General features: G+C 37.6%; 1 protein-coding gene across 1 annotated transcript in view; it reads left to right on the top strand.

The window, feature by feature from the left end:
* Positions 1 to 12,749, top strand: part of HINT3 (histidine triad nucleotide binding protein 3) — a 23,861-nt gene extending 11,112 nt beyond the window's left edge. The window contains exons 3-5 of the mRNA XM_025925813.2: positions 2,073 to 2,142; positions 10,079 to 10,205; positions 12,351 to 12,749. Coding sequence (XP_025781598.1) covers positions 2,073 to 2,142; positions 10,079 to 10,205; positions 12,351 to 12,383 — 230 coding nt within the window. The 3' untranslated portion in view covers positions 12,384 to 12,749. The remainder of the gene's footprint in view (positions 1 to 2,072; positions 2,143 to 10,078; positions 10,206 to 12,350) is intronic.
* Positions 12,750 to 23,441: the final 10,692 nt, after the last annotated feature.

The following is a 23,441-nucleotide window of genomic DNA, read 5'->3' on the forward strand; positions in this document are numbered from 1 at the left end:
TCTCAGATGACAATGGAATTAAAGTAGAAAAATAATAAAATCTAGAATAGCACTAAGTATTTTTAAATTAACATACTTTTAAGTAATTTCTAAATAAATAGGTCAAAGAAAACAATATTGAATTGATTGGTAACAAAAATCCAACATATCAAGATTTGTGGAATTTGCCAAAACAATGCCTACAGGGAAATTTATAGCTGTCTGTGTTTATGTTAGAAAATGAGGTTTAAAACCAATAGCCTAAGTTTCTGCCTTAGGATGCTAGAAAGGTGAATCAGTCAAAACCAAGTATAACGAAAGACAGAGGACGTAACAGTGAAATGGAAAGGAGACAATAGGTTTTACTCCATGTATTTTGAGTTTGATTTTAAGTGAATACATAATTAATGATTGTCATGCCTTCTCAATGAATTGAGCCTTTTTTATCATTGTAAAATGTCCCTGTTGATCTCTGGGAATACTTCTTGAGTCTATTTTGTATGATATTAATTTAGCTACTTTAACTTTCTTATTGTTCACATTGGGTATCTTTTTCTATACTTTCAACCAATTGAATATTAATATTTAAATACTTGAAGATAGCAATAGACTTGGGTCTTGCTTATTTATAATTATATTTTAAATTTAATGTGAAAATCTGACTTTTAATTGTTTAGTTCATAAATGTTTAATGTAACTATTGATACAGTTCAGTTTAGGTCTACTGTCTTGCCATTTGTTTTCTGTTTGTCCCATTTTTTAAAAAATGTATTTATTTTGAAAGAGAGAGAGCATGAGCTGGGGAGGGGCAGAGAGAGAGAGAGAATTCCAAGCAGGCTCCACACTCAGCATGGAGCCTGCCACGGGGCTGGATCCCATGACTATGAGATCATGACCTGAGTCAAAATCAAGAGTTGAACCCTTAACCAACAGAGCTACCCAGGTGCTTTATGCCCCATTTTTTGTTATTGCACTGTTTCTTTCCTTCCTTCTTGTGGTTGATCAGATATATATATATATATATATATATATTTTTTTATAATTCCACTGTAATTTATCTCGTGCCTTTTCATGTATTCCTCTTCATATTAAAAAAAAAATTGTTGCTCTAGAGAGATTAAAATATACATTGTGTAATTATCACAGTCTACTTAGACTTCACATTGTAGCAATTCATGAAAAATGTAACTCTGCAACACTTGTGTTATTGTTGTCATATATATTACATCTACACACTTTATAATATGGTACTGTTAAAAGCATTGCTTTAAAGCAATTAAAAGAAAAAAAAAAACATTCTTTACCCCCATGTCTAGGATCTTGGGAATATTTTAAAAGAAAACAAGATACAATCTTGCTTGAAGTAATGAGCTTTTTTGGATGATATGCTACTGTCATCCTCCTGGCTCAAGCCTGACTTAGAGAAGAAAAATTAGCAATAATTTTATAATCCTCTTTATGATAACCATCTTCTGTAGATTCTCATTTCTTCCTCTTCTAAATACTTGACTACACCATTCAGAAATAAAAGGGGTCTAAAGCTTGGCATTGTGCTTTGGACATTGCAGGTTACCAAATTTTTTCTCATGGGAAGCATATTTCCATCCAAAGGCCATAAAGGACCAAGATAATAAATACAGTAAGGCAGAGAGAGTTTGGCAGCCAAAACAATTATACAAACATTTAGCTAGTCAAAGGTGGCCTGACACAAAGTGCTATCATATCTCTAATTTTGACTGAAAGACAAATTCAAAGTTTTCCCGTGTGTCTTTTCTTAATTCAAGTATTTTTTTTATCACTTGGTCTCCTTATGATTTGAATTAGACTTCAGTAGGATCAGATGTCCTAAGTAGTCACTTGATAGTACCCCTTAACAGCTGTTCAAAGTGAACCTATACATGACGCTTTGTGATAGGTTGAACCTTCATTTCAGTGCTGATGGGCAAACTTCTCAGTAACGTAAAACTGTTAAACAGGTGGTTTAAATGTTTACCCATTTGATACAACTTTTGACTGGGACCCTAAAAATTAATATTAATTACAACTTAGTAATGTCTCCTGCTGTGTAATGTCATTTCTTTTCTGTTTTATAGTTGAGAACATGGTAACTGTTGGAAAAAGCATTCTTGAAAGGAATAATTTCACTGACTTCAAAAATGCGAGGTATGTGTACTTGCAGATAGAAACCAATATATGCAATTGTTTTTTTCTGAAATATTGTTTCTTCATGGGAAATGAGAGCAAAGGTGGCAGACAGCCTGGTTTAAATGCAGTTTTCCTGAGAGTGAAGCATTCATTGTTCAGTGGTAGTGTAAATTTAATAAATAAGTCTTCCTGTCATGTCTCAAGATTTTCTAATGATTGCCACTCATAGTTTAGACAGACAAGTATATTTAAGCAGTGCATAGGTAAAATAGTTGAGTCTACCTTTCTTTGTTCAAGATGTGTTTTTCTATAAAATTGTGTGTAAATTGAATTTCTTTAGAAAATATTTTATATGATTTAAAAATGTATTATTATACTTGTCGTGTGAAACTACTTGAATTTTTTCCCTGCTGAACTGAACTCTGGCATTCGCCAAGGTTTGAGCAAAAAGCATGTAATAAAAATATTCAACTTGGCAATTATTTTAATTAATCTAAATAGTGGGTTTTTTCCTTTTTAAAAGACTTATGACTGCCTAGTGTGACCAAAGGAGTAGCAAGGCAGGTGTAGCAGAGATCACGTCTAACATCAGAACTGGAAGTGAAAGAGATCTGAATTCTGATGTTATCTGTGCTACTTGCTGAGTACTGTGCTTGTACTGGCTGTGCTACCTGAAGACATTTAACCTCTCCAAGATAACACCTGCTCTGCCTATCTATGGGCTCAAATAAGATGGCGTGTGAGAAAACACTCTGAAATCTGTTAAGCACCATTTAAGAGTGATAATGACAAGGAACAGATAGTATTTGAGACCCTTTGGCCAAAAGCAGCACATTGCCTTTCCAGTCACAGGAGTGTGTACTAGAAGAATGAACGGCACCATGAGAGTCAAGAGCCCTGAGTCTCAAGCCTGTCTCTACCACTTCCTTACTTGGGGACCTTGGGAAGTCTCCCACTTTCTGGATTTTGGCTTCCCCATCTTTGAAATGAAAGGGTTGAATGAACCCTTGAGTCTCTTCTACCTTTTAGATTAGTTGATTCTATATTATATGAGCTCCTGTTTCATGGAGGGAAGACCCAGTCTCCTTTTCTCAGTAATGGTGGAAGCTTTTCAGTCTGTTTTGTGTATCTGACTCCACATTGTCAGCTATACTGTTGCTGCAGCATAGCCCTTCTCCCATGCCTTCCTCCTACACTCCACTCACTGGAGTTTTTTGTTTGTTTGTTTGTTTGTTTTTTAATGGAGACTCACAAATATTTGAGCAGGCAAATATTCCTAGGCTTGGATTATTCTTACAGGTATGCCTTGCTCCACTCAGAATTGCTAAGTGGACTTACAAAACTGTGAACTTATTTTTAAGAGGTAGAATCACATTTCTTAGTAGAAATTTGTTAGTAGTCCAAGGAATTCTCTTATGACTGTTTTATTTATGTATTTATTTATTTATTTATTTATTTATTTATTTATTTATTTATGAAATTTATTGTCAAATTGGTTTCCATACAACACCCAGTGCTCATCCCAAAAGGTGCCCTCCTCAATACCCATCACCCACCCTCTCCTCCCTCCCACCCCCCATCAACCCTCAGTTTGCTCTCAGTTCTCAACAGTCTCTTATGCTTTGGCTCTCTCCCACTCTAACCTCTTTTTTTTCCTTCCCCTCCCCCATGGGTTCCTGTTAAGTTTCTCAGGATCCACATAAGAGTGAAACCATATGGTATCTGTCTTTCTCTGTATGGCTTATTTCACTTAGCATCACACTCTCCAGTTCCATCCACGTTGCTACAAAAGGCCATATTTCATTTTTTCTCATTGCCACGTAGTATTCCATAGTGTATATAAACCACAATTTCTTTATCCATTCATCAGTTGATGGACATTTAGGCTCTTTCCATAATTTGGCTATTGTTGAGAGTGCTGCTATGAACATTGGGGTACAAGTGCCCCTATGCATCAGTACTCCTGTGTCCCTTGGATAAATTACTAACAGTGCTATTGCTGGGTCATAGGGTAGGTCTATTTTTAATTTTCTGAGGAACCTCCACACTGCTTTCCAGAGCGGCTGCACCAATTTGCATTCCCACCAACAGTGCAAGAGGGTTCCCATTTCTCCACATCCTCTCCAGCATCTATAGTCTCCTGATTTGTTCATTTTGGCCACTCTGACTGGCGTGAGGTGATACCTGAGTGTGGTTTTGATTTGTATTTCCCTGATGAGGAGCGACGCTGAACATCTTTTCATGTGCCTGTTGGCCATCCGGATGTCTTCTTTAGAGAAGTGTCTATTCATGTTTTCTGCCCATTTCTTCACTGGGTTATTTGCTTTTCGGGTGTGGAGTTTGGTGAGCTCTTTATAGATTTTGGATACTAGCCCTTTGTCCGATATGTCATTTGCAAATATCTTTTCCCATTCCGTTGGTTGCCTTTTAGTTTTGTTGGTTGTTTCCTTTGCTGTGCAGAAGCTTTTTATCTTCATAAGGTCCCAGTAATTCACTTTTGCTTTTAATTCCCTTGCCTTTGGGGATGTGTCGAGTAAGAGATTGCTACGGCTGAGGTCGGAGAGGTCTTTTCCTGCTTTCTCCTCTAAGGTTTTGATGGTTTCCTGTCTCACATTCAGGTCCTTTATCCATTTTGAGTTTATTTTTGTGAATGGTGTGAGAAAGTGGTCTAGTTTCAACCTTCTGCATGTTGCTGTCCAGTTCTCCCAGCACCATTTGTTAAAGAGACTGTCTTTTTTCCATTGGATGTTCTTTCCTGCTTTGTCAAAGATGAGTTGGCCATACGTTTGTGGGTCTAGCTCTGGGGTTTCTATTCTATTCCATTGGTCTATGTGTCTGTTTTTGTGCCAATACCATGCTGTCTTGATGATGACAGCTTTGTAGTAGAGGCTAAAGTCTGGGATTGTGATGCCTCCTGCTTTGGTCTTCTTCAAAATTATTTTGGCTATTCGGGGCCTTTTGTGGTTCCATATGAATTTTAGGATTGCTTGTTCTAGCTTCGAGAAGAATGCTGGTGCAATTTTGATTGGGATTGCATTGAATGTGTAGATAGCTTTGGGTAGTATTGACATTTTGACAATATTTATTCTTCCAATCCATGAGCAGGGAATGTCTTTCCATTTCTTTAAATCTTCTTCAATTACCTTCATAAGCTTTCTATAGTTTTCAGCATACAGATCCTTTACATCTTTGGTTAGATTTATTCCTAGGTATTTTATGCTTCTTGGTGCAATTGTGAATGGGATCAGTTTCTTTACTTGTCTTTCTGTTGCTTCATTGTTAGTGTATAAGAATGCAACTGATTTCTGTACATTGATTTTGTATCCTGCAACTTTGCTGAATTCATGTATCAGTTCTAGTAGACTTTTGGTGGAGTCTATCGGATTTTCCATGTATAATATCATGTCATCTGCAAAAAGCGAAAGCTTGACTTCATCTTTGCCAATTTTGATGCCTTTGATTTCCTTTTGTTGTCTGATTGCTGATGCTAGAACTTCCAGCACTATGTTAAACAACAGCGGTGAGAGTGGGCATCCCTGTCGTGTTCCTGATCTCAGGGAAAAAGCTCTCAGTTTTTCCCCGTTGAGGATGATGTTAGCTGTGGGCTTTTCATAAATGGCTTTTATGATCTTTAAGTATGTTCCTTCTATCCCGACTTTCTCAAGGGTTTTTATTAAGAAGGGGTGCTGGATTTTGTCAAAGGCCTTTTCTGCATCGATTGACAGGATCATATGGTTTTTCTCTTTTTTTTTGTTAATGTGATGTATCACGTTGATTGATTTGCGAATGTTGAACCAGCCCTGCATCCCAGGAATGAATCCCACTTGATCATGGTGAAGAATTCCTTTTATATGCCGTTGAATTCGATTTGCTAGTATCTTATTGAGAATTTTTGCATCCATATTCATCAGGGATATTGGCCTGTAGTTCTCTTTTTTTACTGGGTCTCTGTCTGGTTTAGGAATCAAAGTAATACTGGCTTCATAGAATGAGTCTGGAAGTTTTCCTTCCCTTTCTATTTCTTGGAATAGCTTGAGAAGGATAGGTATTATCTCTGTTTTAAACGTCTGGTAGAACTCCCCTGGGAAGCCATCTGGTCCTGGACTCTTATTTGTTGGGAGATTTTTGATAACCGATTCAATTTCTTCGCTGGTGATGGGTCTGTTCAAGCTTTCTATTTCCTCCTGATTGAGTTTTGGAAGAGTGTGGGTGTTCAGGAATTTGTCCATTTCTTCCAGGTTGTCCAATTTGTTGGCATATAATTTTTCATAGTATTCCCTGATAATTGTTTGTATCTCTGAGGGATTGGTTGTAATAATTCCATTTTCATTCATGATTTTATCTATTTGGGTCATCTCCCTTTTCTTTTTGAGAAGCCTGGCTAGAGGTTTGTCAATTTTGTTTATTTTTTCAAAAAACCAACTCTTGGTTTCGTTGATCTGCTCTACAGTTTTTTTAGATTCTATATTGTTTATTTCTGCTCTGATCTTTATTATTTCTCTTCTTCTGCTGGGTTTAGGCTGCCTTTGCTGTTCTGCTTCTAGTTCCTTTAGGTGTGCTGTTAGATTTTGTATTTGGGATTTTTCTTGTTTCTTGAGATAGGCCTGGATTGCAATGTATTTTCCTCTCAGGACTGCCTTCGCTGCGTCCCAAAGCGTTTGGATTGTTGTATTTTCATTTTCGTTTGTTTCCATATATTTTTTAATTTCTTCTCTAATTCCCTGGTTGACCCACTCATTCGTTAGTAGGGTGTTCTTTAACCTCCATGCTTTTGGAGGTTTTCCAGACGTTTTTCTGTGGTTGATTTCAAGCTTCATAGCATTGTGGTCTGAAAGTATGCATGGTATGATTTCAATTCTTGTAAACTTATGAAGGGCTGTTTTGTGACCCAGTATATGATCTATCTTGGAGAATGTTCCATGTGCACTCAAGAAGAAAGTATATTCTGTTGCTTTGGGATGCAGAGTTCTAAATATATCTGTCAAGTCCATCTGATCCAATGTCTCATTCAGGGCCCTTGTTTCTTTATTGACCGTGTGTCTAGATGATCTATCCATTTCTGTAAGTGGGGTGTTAAAGTCCCCTGCAATTACCACATTCTTATCAATAAGGTTGCTTATGTTTATGAGTAATTGTTTTATACATTTGGGCGCTCCGGTATTCGGCGCATAGACATTTATAATTGTTAGCTCTTCCTGATGGATAGACCCTGTCACTATTATATAATGTCCTTCTTAATCTCTTGTTACAGCCTTTAATTTAAAGTCTAGTTTGTCTGATATAAGTATGGCTACTCCAGCTTTCTTTTGGCTTCCAGTAGCATGATAAATAGTTCTCCATCCCCTCACTCTCAATCTAAAGGTGTCCTCAGGTCTAAAATGAGTCTCTTGTAGACAGCAAATAGATGGGTCTTGTTTTTTTATCCATTCTGATACCCTATGTCTTTTGGTTGGCGCATTTAGTCCATTTACATTCAGTGTTATTATAGAAAGATATGGGTTTAGAGTCATTGTGATGTCTGTATGTTTTATGCTTGTAGTGATGTCTCTGGTACTTTGTCTCACAGGGTCCCCCTTAGGATCTCTTGTAGGGCTGGTTTAGTGGTGACAAATTCCTTCAGTTTTTGTTTGTTTGGGAAGACCTTTATCTCTCCTTCTATTCTAAATGACAGACTTGCTGGATAAAGGATTCTCGGCTGCATATTTTTTCTGTGTAGCACACTGAAAATCTCGTGCCAATTCTTTCTGGCCTGCCAAGTTTCAAAAGAGAGATCAGTCACGAGTCTTATAGGTCTCCCTTTATATGTGAGGGCACGTTTACCCCTTGCTGCTTTCAGAATTTTCTCTTTATCCTTGTATTTTGCCAGTTTCACTATGATATGTCGTGCAGAAGATCGATTCAAGTTACGTCTGAAGGGAGTTCTCTGTGCCTCTTGGATTTCAATGCCTTTTTCCTTCCCCAGTTCAGGGAAGTTCTCAGCTATTATTTCTTCAAGTACCCCTTCAGCACCTTTCCCTCTCTCTTCCTCCTCTGGGATACCAATGATGCGTATATTATTTCTTTTTAGTGTATCACTTAGTTCTCTAATTTTCCGCTCATACTCCTGGATTTTTTTATCTCTCTTTTTCTCAGCTTCCTCTTTTTCCATAACTTTATCTTCTAGTTCACCTATTCTCTCCTCTGCCTCTTCAATCCGAGCCGTGGTGGTTTCCATTTTGTTATGCATTTCGTTTAAAGCGTTTTTCAGCTCCTCTTGACTGTTCCTTAGTCCCTTGATCTCTGTAGCAAGAGATTCTCTGCTGTCAGCTATACTGTTTTCAAGCCCAGCGATTAATTTTATGACTATTATTCTAAATTCACTTTCTGTTATATTATTTAAATCTTTTTTGATCAGCTCATTAGCTGTTGTTATTTCCTGGAGATTCTTCTGAGGGGAATTCTTCCGCTTGGTCATTTTGGATAGTCCCTGGCGTGGTGAGGACCTGCAGGGCACTTCCCCTGTGCTGTGGTGTATAACTGGAGTTGGTGGGCGGAGCCGCAGTCAGACCTGATGTCTGCCCCCAGCCCACCGCTGGGGCCACAGTCAGACTGGTGCGTGCCTTCTCTTCCCCTCTCCTAGGGGCGGGATTCACTGTGGGGTGGGGTGGCCTGTCTGGGCTACTTGCACACTGCCAGGCTTGTGATGCTGGGGATCTGGCGTCTTAGCTGGGGTGGGTAGGCAAGGTGCACAGGGGCAGGAGGGGCAGGCTTAGCTTGATTCTCCATAGGTGATCCACTTCAGGAGGGGCCCTGTGGCAGCAGGAGGGAGTCAGATCCGCTGCCGGAGGTTTGGCTCCGCAGAAGCGCAGAGTTGGGTGTTTGCGCGGAGCAGCAAGTTCCCTGGCAGGAACTGGTTCTCTTTGGAATTTTGGCTGGGGGATGGGCGGGGGAGATGGCGCTGGCGAGCGCCTTTGTTCCCCACCAAACTGAGCTCTGTCGTCCGGGGGCTCAGCAGCTCTCCTTCCCTTTGTCCTCCAGCCTTCCCGCTTTCTGAGCAGAGCTGTTAACTTATGACCTCCCAGACGCTAAGTCGCGCTTGCTGTCGGAACACAGTCCGTCAGGCCCCTCCGCTTTTTGCAAGCCAGACTCGGGGGCTCTGCTTGGCCGGCGAGCCGCCCCTCCGCCCCGGCTCCCTCCCGCCAGTCCGTGGAGCGCGCACCGCCTCGCCGCCCTTCCTACCCTCTTCCGTGGGCCTCTCGTATGCGCTTGGCTCCGGCGACTCCGTTCTGCTAATCCTCTGGCGGTTTTCTGGGTTATTTAGGCAGGTGTAGGTGGAATCTAAGTGATCAGCAGGACGCGCGGTGAGCCCAGCGTCCTCCTACGCCGCCATCTTCCTTCTCTCTCTCTTATGACTGTTTTATAAAGCAGATAAATTGTGAATAATTAGGTTATCTTCATTATTAAGAAACTTGAGTGATGATAAAATTTTTAAATTAATGGTATAATTAATCTCATTACTGAAATATTGGTTGGTAAGGAAATCACTATTAAAGGAGAAAGCACACCATCTACTGGCTATGTCCTGGAATAAAGGAACCCTTCTACTTGAGTGTCCTGTAATTTTTTTTTTTTTTTTTTTAAAGATTCATTGCAGAGCCATATCTTAGGAAAATTAAAGGTTAAAACGTTAAGGACCAAGGTGATAAAACATAATGCCAAATTAGAATTCATCAAGGTTTTACTGAGGCATAGTATGCCTTTAAGCCCTTCCTTGATGAAGAGTTTGTTACTATGAACTTCATGAAAAGAGGAGGAATTGTGAATACTTTTAAGTATAGAAAGAAGGCAGTAAAAGATACTTGAGTGGTAACCTGTTTGGGATGTCCTTAATGTTTATGTGTTTTATCATAAAAAAAAATAGTTTTAAACTATTGTAGAACTGATTTGCCAAGTATCTCTTACCTTTCTGTTTTAGAATGGGTTTCCATATGCCGCCTTTTTGTTCCATTTCCCACTTGCACCTTCATGTTCTGGCACCTGTCGATCAACTTGGCTTCTTATCAAAATTGGTTTATAAAATGAATTCCTATTGGTTTATCACAGTAAGTGTTACTATTGTAGTAGCTGCATACAAAAGTATTTAAAATATTTGTCCTTTTTGTTGTAGATCTTCTTTTCTTGGCAACACTAGGCACTTACAGCTCTCATAGACCTGATCATCTCTTTTAACATACTGCTTGAATGTATGCAAAATAATATTTTTATTTTGAGGGATTTTCCAGGTTATCGTATCTGTAGGAAGAGAAGCTATGGCTAAGTCTCTCCATTGCAGGCAGTGGGTATGATATAAAAGAACCATGGCATTAATAGTTTAGAATCCAGGGTCCAATCTGGATTGAAATTGTGGCTCCATTAGTTTATTTGAGGTTCTATGTGCAAGTCACATAAACTTTTTAAGGCCCAAGTTCTTTATCTGTTACCTACCGATAAGGAATACTGCCTACCTGTAGAGTTGATAAGTGGATTGATAAAGTAATTTGTATGTAAAGCACTTAAAACTACCTTGCAAATAGTGCTAGTAAATATTACCTGCTGCCTTTGTTATCATCATCAATATTATTATAGAAATGAATTTTTGTAATTTTCTAGTTTAGAAAAGGACTGCAGTAGTAGCATCACCTGTCAGATCTGAGGTTGAAGCTTTGAGCCTAAAAAAATGCAGAATTCTGTTTTGCTAGTGCAAAAGTAGAATAGAATTCAGCTGATTATAGGCCTGTTGCTGGACAGTCAAACCTTAGTTGATAAGTGACTGTCCTTCCAAGGCCACTTGACTAAGTAATATACCAGTTGCTATTGTGTCCGTGATGTTAAGGTGACCTGTAGTTGCCATATACAAATTATCATTGAATTACAAATAAAATAATTACTGTTAGTTAATGCATATTATTATTATAGCCATGGTACACAAGAAATTAAAAAGCATGATTTCTAGAAACTTCATATTTCAAACTTATCCCTCTAATTAACTTGTCCAGATGATTAATTTAAAAATAATTTAAGACACATATGTGTGTGTGTGTGTGTGTGTGTGTGTGTGTGTATTGTGTGTGTATGTGTTCAAAATTTAAAAAGTGGATGTTTGACAGGGCAGTTGGTGTGGTCTCTTTAAAAAAATCAGTGTGATTAAAAAAGGAATGTTTTTCCTTATTTGTATTTTTGATTTTCTACACTATCCATGCTTTAATAAAAAACTCATTAAAATATATTCTTGTAGGGTTTTTAAGTATACTTCATTACATGACTTTTTAGTTAGAAAAAAATGAATGAACATTGTAAATTATAGGATCTGTTAATGGTTCATCCTGTGAATCTGAACTCTTCTTCAATCTGTCAGTATGTATTATGAGACTTTGAAGAAAATTAAGAGAAAGATATTAAGGTTTATTTCAAAATCTCTTATATGATGTTTCAGATATATAAGATGTTTGAGAAAAGTATTTGAAATAATAATTAGAAGACTTTGGTTTACTTTTTTTTTAGAGTGGTTTTAGGCTCACAGCAAGATTGAATGGAAAGTACATTGAGTTCCGATATAACCTCTGCCCCCCATACTATAGACATCCTATATACCACAGTGATACATTTGTTATAACCAATGAAATTACAGTGATACATCATTATCACCCACAGTTCGTGATTTACATTAGGGTTCATTCTTGGTAGTGTATATTTTATGGGTTTGGACAAAAGTGTAATGACATGCATCCCCCATTATAGTATAATGCAGAATAGTTTCACTGCCTTAAAAAATCCTCTGTGTAGCCACTGATCTTTTTAATGTCTCCACAGTTTTAAGCCTTTTGTAGAATGTCTTATGGCTGGAAAAATACAGTATGTAGCCTTTTCAAATTGGCTTCTTTTACTTAGTATTATGCATTTAAGATTCTTGCACACCTAGTTTCCTTTTAAAATGTCAGTATTATATTTATTTTCCCTTTCTTATTGAAGCTTTTTAACAAATATGCAATGTGGATAAAAATCTGCCTACTTATATACAATATTGAATCCTTTTACTATAGTTTATAAAACTATTATATTGAGAAAATTTTTAAGATATTTTTAGGAACAGAATATGTCATATCCACCTCTTCTGCTGTGACTTATTATAATAGGGATGCCAGTAGAATTATTTCATGTAGGCTGTAATAATTAGAATTTAAAAATATGTTATGTTTTCAAAATTACAGGCTGATTGTTTGATTGAAAAACTAAGAACATGAAAATGTCAACAGTGGAAGATTTTCCTAATCTTGGCTCAACATAAACTAATATTTTGGTCCCTTTGAAGTCTAATTACCATTGTAAGGTTTGTTGGGTTTTATGAGAGGCTATTACTGGGTAGCCTTAAATCTTTTTTGAATGTTTCTTGAGATCTGTGATACAGTTACATGGATACTTTGTCACTAACTTCTTTGTTTTAATGGTTACATGTCTAAGGTATAAGATACTGTAGATAATATCCCATTAAAACAAGTTCTGTTAATCAGGGAGGGCTCTATTTTCTTTTTTAAAAGTTCAAATGTTTTCATTTTTCCAGTAGTCAATTATAATCATGATTTATGAAGAATAAACTGATACAGAAAGTACTTTGTCGACTTTGTTGGAGCCTTAATTATTATAAAGGGGGGAAAAGTAACCATTTCTTGACATTTCTGTAATTTTACACACGAAATTTAAAAACAAATAGTACCATACTACATAGTGAGCTCTGTTCTTGTTGCTGGAAAGAATTGTATATGTATTCCGTTTTACTCAGATTTCGGGTGCTGGTTTTCCCTTCTGAAAGCCTAATGTTTTTGTAATAAATTGAAAGCTATATAATATACATAAAATAATTACTAATGGTGAATTTACAAGAACAATCAACTTGGTTATCCAAGAGAAGTCGTTGTAATGGAATTTTACCTATAAGAGCATAAATGGGGAAGAAATACAAAGTGGTTATAATAATGTTATTAAAACTGGACAGAAACTGTTGTTTTATGGTTTGTTTATTGTACCAAAGGAAAAGTAGCATTCAAAAGTGGCTATGCTTAGCTTTTATGGTGAAGAAATCCTGATTAGAAAGTAGTGATAGATAAGCTTAGGTGAGAAAATTTATTTTAATAGCACAGAGTTAGCATTATTGATCTATCATTTCATGAGACCTATATCTTTAGAAATTGTGCTGATCTACACTAACAATAGTGCATGTGAATGAAGAGTAGGTACTGAAAGCTTATCCTACATTGTGCCAGCATATAATAATACCATGTGCATGAATATAAATGAACACAAGGATTAAAGTTTTGATGTTAGAAACAGGCTGTGATGATTAGTTTTCTTTCTTATTTTTGGCATGATATTAAACGTAGTTTTATGTAATGAAATAATTATTATAATTTTTAGTTACAACATCTGGCCTATTTAGTTACAGCATGTGAAATAAATATTCATTTATTCATTTAACAAACATTTGTTGAGCATTTAGCATTTACCAGACACTGCCAGGATCAGGAAATAGAGAAGTGAGAGAGGACAGTCTTTCTTCAAATGCTAATCTGAAGACAAAACCAGTGATCGTAGTGTAGTGTGTTAAGTGCTATAAAGTTCTCAGAAGAGGCTGTGGAAAGGAATACAATTTTGAGAGCAGGTTGTCAGTAGAACTGAATATTTAAGACTCAGTGTTAGGCAGGTAGACAGCGAGAGTTCAGTTAGGCCAAGAGTCCCACATGTACTTTTCTTGAGTTCTGCTTCTGTTATTATTTATTTTATTATCGAAATGAATGTTCACATTCCATTTTATTCACTGAAAGTGGAAGTAGGGGTTATAGGCTCTCAAAATTAGATTTCCAGGGTTTCCAGGACAGCTTTGTTAAGTAGCTCTCTGAGCACCTACACGGATAAGCAGTTGCAAGTTTGCAGAAATTAAATATGACCACTTTCAGAAAAGGAATTTTCTGCATGTACAACATGTTGTACTGTGTGAGTTTGCAATGGTATAATTGACAGTATGATGATAATAATATGTAAGGTATTTAAGGAATTCTCAAATGCCTTATGGACTCTTCAAAAATATGATTAGCCAACTGATTTAATTTATACGTGTTTATACCCTCTCATAGTTGTTTTCCTTCTTTGTTGGAAAACCATTGATCCTCATATTCTTAGCAGCATTTGTCTTTTACTTGTAAAGATTAATAAGGTTACTACAGTTAAAATTCACTGAGCCTTTTCAGTAAAATATTTGATAACTTAGTAGCTATCCATAACATCAGCTCAGCACAAAACTAATTCATAACTTGTTTTTAAAATGTTTAAAGTACTAGGGGCGCCTGGGTGGCGCAGTCGGTTAAGCGTCCGACTTCAGCCAGGTCACGATCTCGCGGCCCGTGGGTTCGAGCCCCGCATCAGGCTCTGGGCTGATGGCTCAGAGCCTGGAGCCTGTTTCCGATTCTGTGTCTCCCTCTCTCTCTGCCCCTCCCCCGTTCATGCTCTGTCTCTCTCTGTCCCAAAAATAAATAAACGTTGAAAAAAAAATTAAAAAAAAATAAATGTTTAAAGTACTATCTAGAACATTATTTATGCATGTTATGATTTTACTTGTTTGTAATTGCAGAATTGTAAAATTATTAGTGACCTGTTTCAAACTGTTCTTACTTATATAAAAGAAGGCTAAATAAATATGGAAAAATACTATGTCAAGTTTTGCCTCTGGAGTTTTTAATGTATGTGGGTTTTTTTAGTGATTTTATTTTTTTACAGCAGTTGTAGGTTCACAGCAAAACTGAACAGAAGGTACAGAGATTTCCCATATAGCTTCCCCCCCACACATATGCATAGCCTCTCCCATTATTAACATTCCCCATCAGAATGGTACATTTGTTGCAATTGATGAACCTACACTGACACATATAATTACCCAAAGTCCATTGTTTAGCTTAGGGTTCACTCTTGGTGTGGTACATTCTAGGAGTTTGGGCAAATATATAATGACATATATCTATCATTATAGTATCATGCAGAGTATGTTCACTTCCGTAAAATTCCTCTGTGCTCTGTCTATTCATCCCTACCTCCACCAACCTCTGGAAAGCAGTAATGTTTTTACTGTCTGTGTAGTTTTGCCTTTTCCAGAATGTCATATAGTTGTAATCACACAGTATATAGCCTTTTCATATTGGCTTCTTTCACTTAGTGATATGCATTTAAGGTTCTTCCCTGTCTTTTCATGGTGTGATAGCATATCTCCTTTTAGCACTGAATAGTATTCCAGTGTCTGGATGTACTACAGTTTATCCATTCACCTACTGAAGGATATCTTGGTTGCTTCCTAGGTTTGCCAGTTATGAATAAAGCTGCTGTAAACACCTGTATGCAGGTTTTTGTGTGGACATGTTTTCAGTGCCTTTGGGTAAATACCAGGGAACATGATTATTGGGTTGTATGATAAGCATATGTTTAGTTCTATAAAAAACTGCCAAACTGTCTCCCAAAGTGGCCATACCATTTTGCATGTCCCACCAGCAATGAATGAGCTTTTTGCTTCACATCCTTGCCAGAATTTTACATTGTCAGTGTTTGGGATTTGGCCATTCTACTAAGTGTGCAGTGGTATCTCATTGTTTTAATTTCCTTTTCTCTGATGACATATGATATGGAGCATGTTTTCATATGCTCATTTGCCATCTGTATCTTCTTTGTAGAGATGTCTGGGTTGGCCCGTTTTTAATTTTTTTTTAATGATTATTTATTTTTGAGAGAGAGAGAGGACAGAGTGTGAGTGGGGGAAGGGCAGAGAGAGAGGGAGACACAGAATCTGAAGCAGGCTCCAGGCTCTGAACTGTCAGCACAGAGCCTGACGCAGGGCTTGAACTCAAGAACTGTGAGATCATGACCTGAGCTGAAGTCAGCCGCTTAACCAACTGAGCCACCCAGGTGCCCCTGGGTTGGCCCGATTTTAAATTGAGTTGTTTTTTTATTGTTGAATTTTAAGAACCCTTTGTATATTTTGGATAAAAGTCTTTTATCAGGTGTGCCTTTTTGTAAATATATTCTCCCAGCCAATGGTTTGTCTTCTCATTTTCTTGACATTGTCTTTTCATGGAGCAATTTTTAATTATAATGAAGTCCAGCTTATCAGTTATTTCCTTAATGGATCATGACTTTGGTGTTGTATCTTGCCATATCTGAGGTCATCTAGGTTTTCTCTTATATCTTAGGAGTTTTATAGTTTTGCATTTTACATTTAGGCCTGTGATCAATTTTGAGTTAATTTTTGTGAGGGTTGTAAGGTATGTGTCTAGATTCATTTTTTTGTATGTGGATATGCAGTTGTTCCAGCACCATATGTTGAAAAGACTATCTTTACTCCATTTTATTGCCTACGTTGCTTTGTCAAAGATTAGTTGATTATATGTATATAGGTCTATTGCTAAGCAATCTGTTCTGTTCCATTGATCTGGTTGTTTTCACCAATTCCACGGTCTTTATTACTAGAAGCATCATAGTAAGTGTTGAAGTCGGGTTGAGTAAGTTCTCCAACCTCATTTTTCTCTTTCAACCTTGTGTTGGTTATTCTGGGTCTTTTTCCTTTCCATATAAACTTTAGAATCTGTCAGAATCCACAAAATAACTTGCTGTGATTTTGATTGAGATTGCATTCCAAATCCAATTGATTTTACGGATCAATTTGGAAAGAATGGACATCCTAACAATATGGAATATTGAGCCTACCTATGAACATGGGCTATCATTTATTGAGTTCTTTGATTTTTTTCATCAGAGTTTTGTAGTCTTCCTTGTTAGGATCTTATACATATTTTGTTAGGTTTATTCCTAAGTACTTCATTTTTGGGAGTGCTAATGTCAATGGTAATGTGTTTTTAATTTCAACTGTCACTTGACTTTTGCGTATTAACTTATCCTGCAACCTCACTATTTATTTGCTTATTGGTTTCAGTAGTTTTTTTTTTTTTTTATTGTTTTGGATCTTCTACCTAGATGATCATTTGATCTGTGAACAAAAATAGTTTTATGTCTTCCCAATCTGTATACCTTTTATTTTCTTTTGTTGTCTTATATCCTACATTATGATGCTGAAAAGGAGTGGTAAGAGGGGACATCCTTGCCTTGTACCTAATTTTAGTGGGCAAACTTTGATTTTATGACTTTAAGTATGATGTTGGCTGTAGGTTTTTTTTTTTTTTTTAAAGAAATTCTTTATCAAAGTTGAGGAAGTTCCTCTCTAGTCCTAGTTCAGTGAAAGTTTTTATCATAATAGGTGTTGGGCATTGTCAAATGCCTTTTCTCTATTGATACAATCATGTGATTTTTTTTAGTTTGTTGATGTGATGGATTACATTAGTTGATTTTTGAATGTTGCACCAACCTTGATACTTGGGGTAAGTCCCAACGAGTCATCTGAAATTTTTAAAATAGTACTAAAAACAGAAGTTGAAATAAAAGATGTATAATAAATTGATCCTAATATATGAAAGATCCACTGACAGAGTTGTAGACATACCTCTTCTAAGAATCCGAGGTCAAGAGCACAGTCTTTATTATTGCTATGCTCATACATTTCTAGATTTTGATATCAAAAGACCATCTACAAAAGTTGATACCCATACTTTCATTAAGTGCCCACTACTCCAATTCACTAAAATGAAGCTGATACCTGTTGATTATCTGCTTGTGAATCAGCTTTTATTATAGCAATATAAATACAAAAAAAAAACAACCCTGTATTTCTGATTCAGTTTAAATAACCTTATTGAAAAGTCTACCTTTAATTGAGAAGAATCAGATTCCTGGGGGCACCTGGGTGGCTCAGTTGGTTAAGTGTCCAACTTTGGCTCAGGTCGTGATCTCATGGTTCATGAGTTCAGGCCCCGCATTGGGCTCTGCACTGACAGCACAGAGCCTGCATTGGATCCTCTGTCTCCCTCTGTCTCTGCCCTACCCCAGCTCTCAAAAATAAAAAATTCATTAATTAATTTAAAAAATAAGAATCAGATTCTTGTATGATTATTTCAAATCACATAGGTGGGGATGAATCCACAATCAAAACCAATCCCTAAGTCAATGTATTACATTTTTTACTGATATAAAACAGGCACCTTAAGCTTATTTCCCTCTACCCTGCCCATTCCCCTCCATCGTTCCCATCTTTGTTAATGGCAACTGCAATCTTACAGCTGCTCAGGCCAAAAATCTTGCAGTTATCCTTGACTCCTGTTTTTCATACTTCATATCCGACCCATTCACAAACCTTAGCAGTATTCTCCAAATATATTCAGAATTTGACCACTTCCCACCACTCATACTTCTGTCATCTTGGCCAAGTTCTCATCATCTATTGTCTGGATTATTGCAGTTGGCCTCTGCACTATCTCCCTGCTTTTGTCCATGTCCACCCTCCAGTGTATTCTCAACATATTTGTACATTCAGTGTACAGAACATGTATGCCTGAATATTCTCTCAGCCCATTGGTCCCAAACAATTTGCCCTCAGACATGATGTTACCTTGAGGGGCCTGAAACAAAAATCAACTCATTCCTCTCAGTGTCCAGTGTCTGTCTGCCTTTTCATCCATCCTCTCTTGCTCTGAACATTTCTAGAATCACTTGACTGGGCTCCATGCCCCCACTGGCTTCCTTTCTAGCACAGTCTCCATCAGAGTTCTTTCTACATTATGACCATGAAAACCCCACTGTGTTCCCTCAGAATTATTCATCAGCATTTTCAGCTTCATCTCCTGCACTTGTATCCCATATGCCAACCATTTTTGCTATTCCAACTAAACTGAGCACACCCTTGGAAATCTGTTTACTTTTCATAACTGGGTTATTGCCTCTTGGAAGTCTTCCCTAATACTCCAATCCACAACCACAGTATTGGTTCTTCAGCTCTAATCCATGATATTTTTTCTTAGCATGAACCTTACACAGTCTAACTGGGGAATAATAGGATGTCTCTTGCCACTGGATTTTGAGCTTTTTTTGAGCTGGGGAATCTAATTTTTTATCTTATGCCCCCATTGCCTTAGCTCAATGACTGATTTATATTACTGGTCAATAAATGTTTTATTTTAATCTCTGAGTCCCTTAAAATGTTACCACAACAAACCAAAATCTAATTGAGTACTATGATAACTTTCATTTCAACTACTTTCAATCTAAAAATCAAGAGTATAACCTAGATGTCAGCTGGATATCCCTGGCCTTATGTTCTTAATGGCAGTATGCACAACCACTATAATTTAGGTGTAAAACCTCTTTGAGTTTCTGAAGAATTAACCCACACCAAGCATTTCAAGCATTTAATAACCAAATTTGGCAGGGCAATGGTAAAGTGTCATCTAGTTCCTGCCATCTTGCTGACTTTTCCCTCTACTTCTCCCCTTGCCTTTAGAACATATTTCTCTTTTTTTAATCATTATTTTTGAGAGAGACAGAGAGAGAGAACAGGGGAGGGAAGAGAGAGAGGAAGACACAGAATTCAAAGCAGACTGCAGGCTCTGAGCTGTCAGCACAGAGCCCGATCCGGGGCTCGAACTCACAGACTGAAAAATCATGACCTGAGCTCAGGTTGGATACTTAACCAACTGAGCCACCCAGGCACCACTAGAACATATTTCTCTTCTCTTTACATTAGAATTTTAAAAATTCTCTCTGAAGCCTTTGTTCTAGCCAACATTCATTGCCCACAGGAAATCACCTAAGTAGGCTATTCTAGATATCTTCTCAGCTAAGGAGATTCTCTTGAGATTCTCAATCAAGTTGATAAGAGAGGAATACTTTCTTCTTGTTACACCTTCTCAGAAAAATATTTGCAGCATTTTGCCAATTTATCACATAAGTTCTCTCCCCAAGCAGGCGTACGCAGTACTGGGACTCAAAGCCTATCTATCCATACTCTTCTTTCCCAGGCAAGGATTCTCAAACTTCAGTGTGCACCAAACCACCTGGTGGGACTGTTTGAAACAGAATGCTGGATCCTTCCCCCAAGTTTCTGATTCAGCAAATTTGAGGGTAGGCAGGACTTTGCATTTCTAAGTGGTTCTCAAGTAATGAAGTTGCTGGTGGTTGCCATCAAATTAACTGAGGAGTTTTTAAAAATATGTTCATGCCACACCCCAAGTTCAATTTGAATCCCTAGCGATAGAGTCCAGGCCCCGTATTTTTGAAAATTCCTCAGGTAATTCCAACACGCAGCCAACTTTAAGATCCCGTGTCCTGTAGGACTGAGTAAAACTCCTAGTGCCCTGTTACAGTAGATTCTCAGGAAGGAATGTTAATATTTGCATATTACTTGCCAAAAGCCTTTCTTTGTTTAGAAATCATGTTTGCTTCTTATATTTTAGGAATGAAGGAAGGAAGGGGAGAAGGAAAGTGGGAAGCAGGGAAGGAGGAAGGACAAAAGGCCTGGCTCAAACCTGGCAAATGCACTGTGAATTTACATTACCTCTGGTTCACAAAGTTCTGCCCAAGAGAAGTATTTAAATGGCGTCCCACTCAAAAATGTGCAAAGCTACCTAAGCTACAAAGTTGAAGCCTAGTGCAGTGTGGATAATATCCAGGTCTTGCCTTGCCTTGTATTTGGAGTGGAATACAAGTAGAGTAAAATGTTTTTTGGTATCTCAACCTCAAGCTCAACCTCACTGCAAACAAAAGAACCAAATTAAGGACTGGCCCAAGGAAGGAAGGCATCCCTAATTTTGGTAGGCCCTAGGTTAGGCTCCTTATGGAAACCTGTTTCTATTGCAGCCAGTTGCTAAGATATGGGAAAAGTTGTTCTCTAGCCTAGCTCAATCATATGTCTGGAAGTGCATGGCTTTTGATTATTTGAATTGTGGCAGCATTAAGAGTTTAAGGATGACCTGGACAGAAGGCTGAATCTCCAGCCCATTTTCCTTCACATTTTTTTCTGTGCACAGAACCAACAATTCACAGGTAGCAAATTAGTAGGCCTAATTTACAATCAGCATTTCAGGTTTGTTCTGGGGAGTTTTTTGACCAGATGACAAGCTCTACTTTTTTCCACTTCTGGAGATCTTGAGTCATACTTAAATCAACTGCAGCTGCATAAGTTTAAATTGGTGCCTCGTCCCTACTTGTTTTATTTCCTAAGAGAACCCAGTGTTAGTTCTCTCTTACCCTCTTCCTGGATTATCTTCATTAAGATTGAAGTTACTGGAGACCCTCTGGCATTTCATGAAACTGAAACTCTGTCAGGAAGTTTCACTTCACTATAGTGAAGTTTCCATAGTTGTTACATAACTTCTTCCAATAAAACTTTATTCTCCAAACTGTTCAAACTGTTTTTTCCTCATTGCAAAAATCTTCTAGTCTTAACACACATTGTAAGGAAATTTGCTACCCCTCATTGGTACACAAATCTCCACGGTTCTCTGTGATACCCAATCCCTTTTCAAGTGTTAGATGCTCAGCCTGAGACAGATGTATGGACAGTTTTAACATTACATATAACTTCTGCTGCTGGGACCTATGAACTCTTTACTCATTTCCTTTCCTCACTGATTCTGCCCTACTAGTCTCAGCAGTATAGCAACATGTTATAACCAGAACTCAAGATCCTTCTCTCCAATTTCTGGTCCCAAATATTCAGGAATAACCATGGTTTTCCAATCATCATCAGCCTATTACCAGATACTCCAATGCTTGCACAATAGTAATCTCACAGAAGCAGCCAAGTTTCTAAGAAGTCTGCCCTGGTAGATGAAGCATGGACAGAGCTTTAGAGCAGTTCCCAGAAGACAGACTATGAACTCTCTTGCCCCTTCCAGTACAAATTAAAAAAAAAAAAAATTGCAAATCTCCAGATGTTTAAACACCAACTTTCAAAGTCTGTACTCTCTTGCTGCTTCTTAAGGACTCTAAGCTCAAAAACATGGAACAGCTGTCTGACTTCCTCAAAGGCTGTTTAATGAGTAGTTCCACACTACCGCTAATGGCCTGGCCTGTGCAGGGTTAATTTCTACTTTCCCAGACCATGTACCCAACAGTTTGAGATTCATGATGTACATGGTCTGCTCATTTATGGAATGGAGAATTAGTGGGGATTTAGCTTAAAGGAAGCTAAGGAAATTCATGTGCAGAACCAGTGAAACTTGAATTTGTCTGGGTTCTCCTAGACTGTGTGTTCTCATTTGCTGTCTCTACACAGCATCATCGTAATCCAGGCATGATATCCCCTAAAAAGTTGCCCCATCAAAATTTAATGTTTGGTGATTCTGACAAGTTTTGGTGATGGGACATATCAAGCACTGCATGTCATTCCCCTAATGTTTCATTGGTTCTCTGTCCTACCTTGACCCCTCTTCTCATGTCTCAGAGCACTTTTATCCCTTTTCTGAGGCCTTGGAGCCAAGAGACATCTGTGTTCCTCAGAGACTCACTTTATCACTTAAGTGGACTTATCAAGACATTTTCCTAGCAAAGAGATTGTTTGTTAAGAGAAAATTTTCACACTTTAAGAGGAGAAAAGTCTCCTTAAATTCCATTTATTGGTTTGTACAATATACCAGGTATTAACATTAAACACTTTATGTACATTATTCCACTTAATCCTAATAATCCCTTGACAGAGGCAGTAGTATTCCAATTTAGATAAAACTGCTGTCAAAGGAGGCTAAGAAATTTGCTTAAGAGCATATAGATTGTAAATAGTGAAGTTGAGATTTGAACCTAAGACTGACACCACAACCTAAATTCTTAATCACTGCTACTAAGTATCTAGTATATTCCCAGCACATGGTGCTCGGGATATGCAGTACTCTTGTATTATGCACAACGTTATGGTGGGAGGCAAAAGAAATTGCTCTCAATAAGGCAAAGGATTCAGTACTCTCAAAAGCAATACACATATACATGGGCTATGCAAATTTAAAAAATTTGTGAATACGCTACTACTTATTTTATGTGCTACTATGAAATTTGTGCCAGTGTGGATAGTTAGATGCATTTCCATCGTTTTAATATAGAGTTGGCTGTGGATTGAGCCTGTGAGTCTAACATCACAACTTCCTACTTATTGAGTACTTCCTCTGAGGATGACATTTTGTTTTCTGGGGAGGTACAGAATGAACCATAAAAGATGGTCTAGGTCAAGAGCTTATTGTAGTTGGCGCAGATGCTATGTATCCTTTAGAAGTTATTGAAAAAATACAAAAAGTATACTGCACGTTAGATGAGTGGTCCAGGTCGTCCAATCTTGGAGTGGTTAGAGAAGTGTGAAGTAATAAGGTGAAATTCCAGTCCAGTTTCGAAGAACG

Source organism: Puma concolor, chromosome B2 (genome assembly GCF_028749965.1).
Source record: "Puma concolor isolate L17-30 chromosome B2, mPumCon1.1.hap2, whole genome shotgun sequence".
NCBI classification, from domain to species: domain Eukaryota; kingdom Metazoa; phylum Chordata; class Mammalia; order Carnivora; family Felidae; genus Puma; species Puma concolor.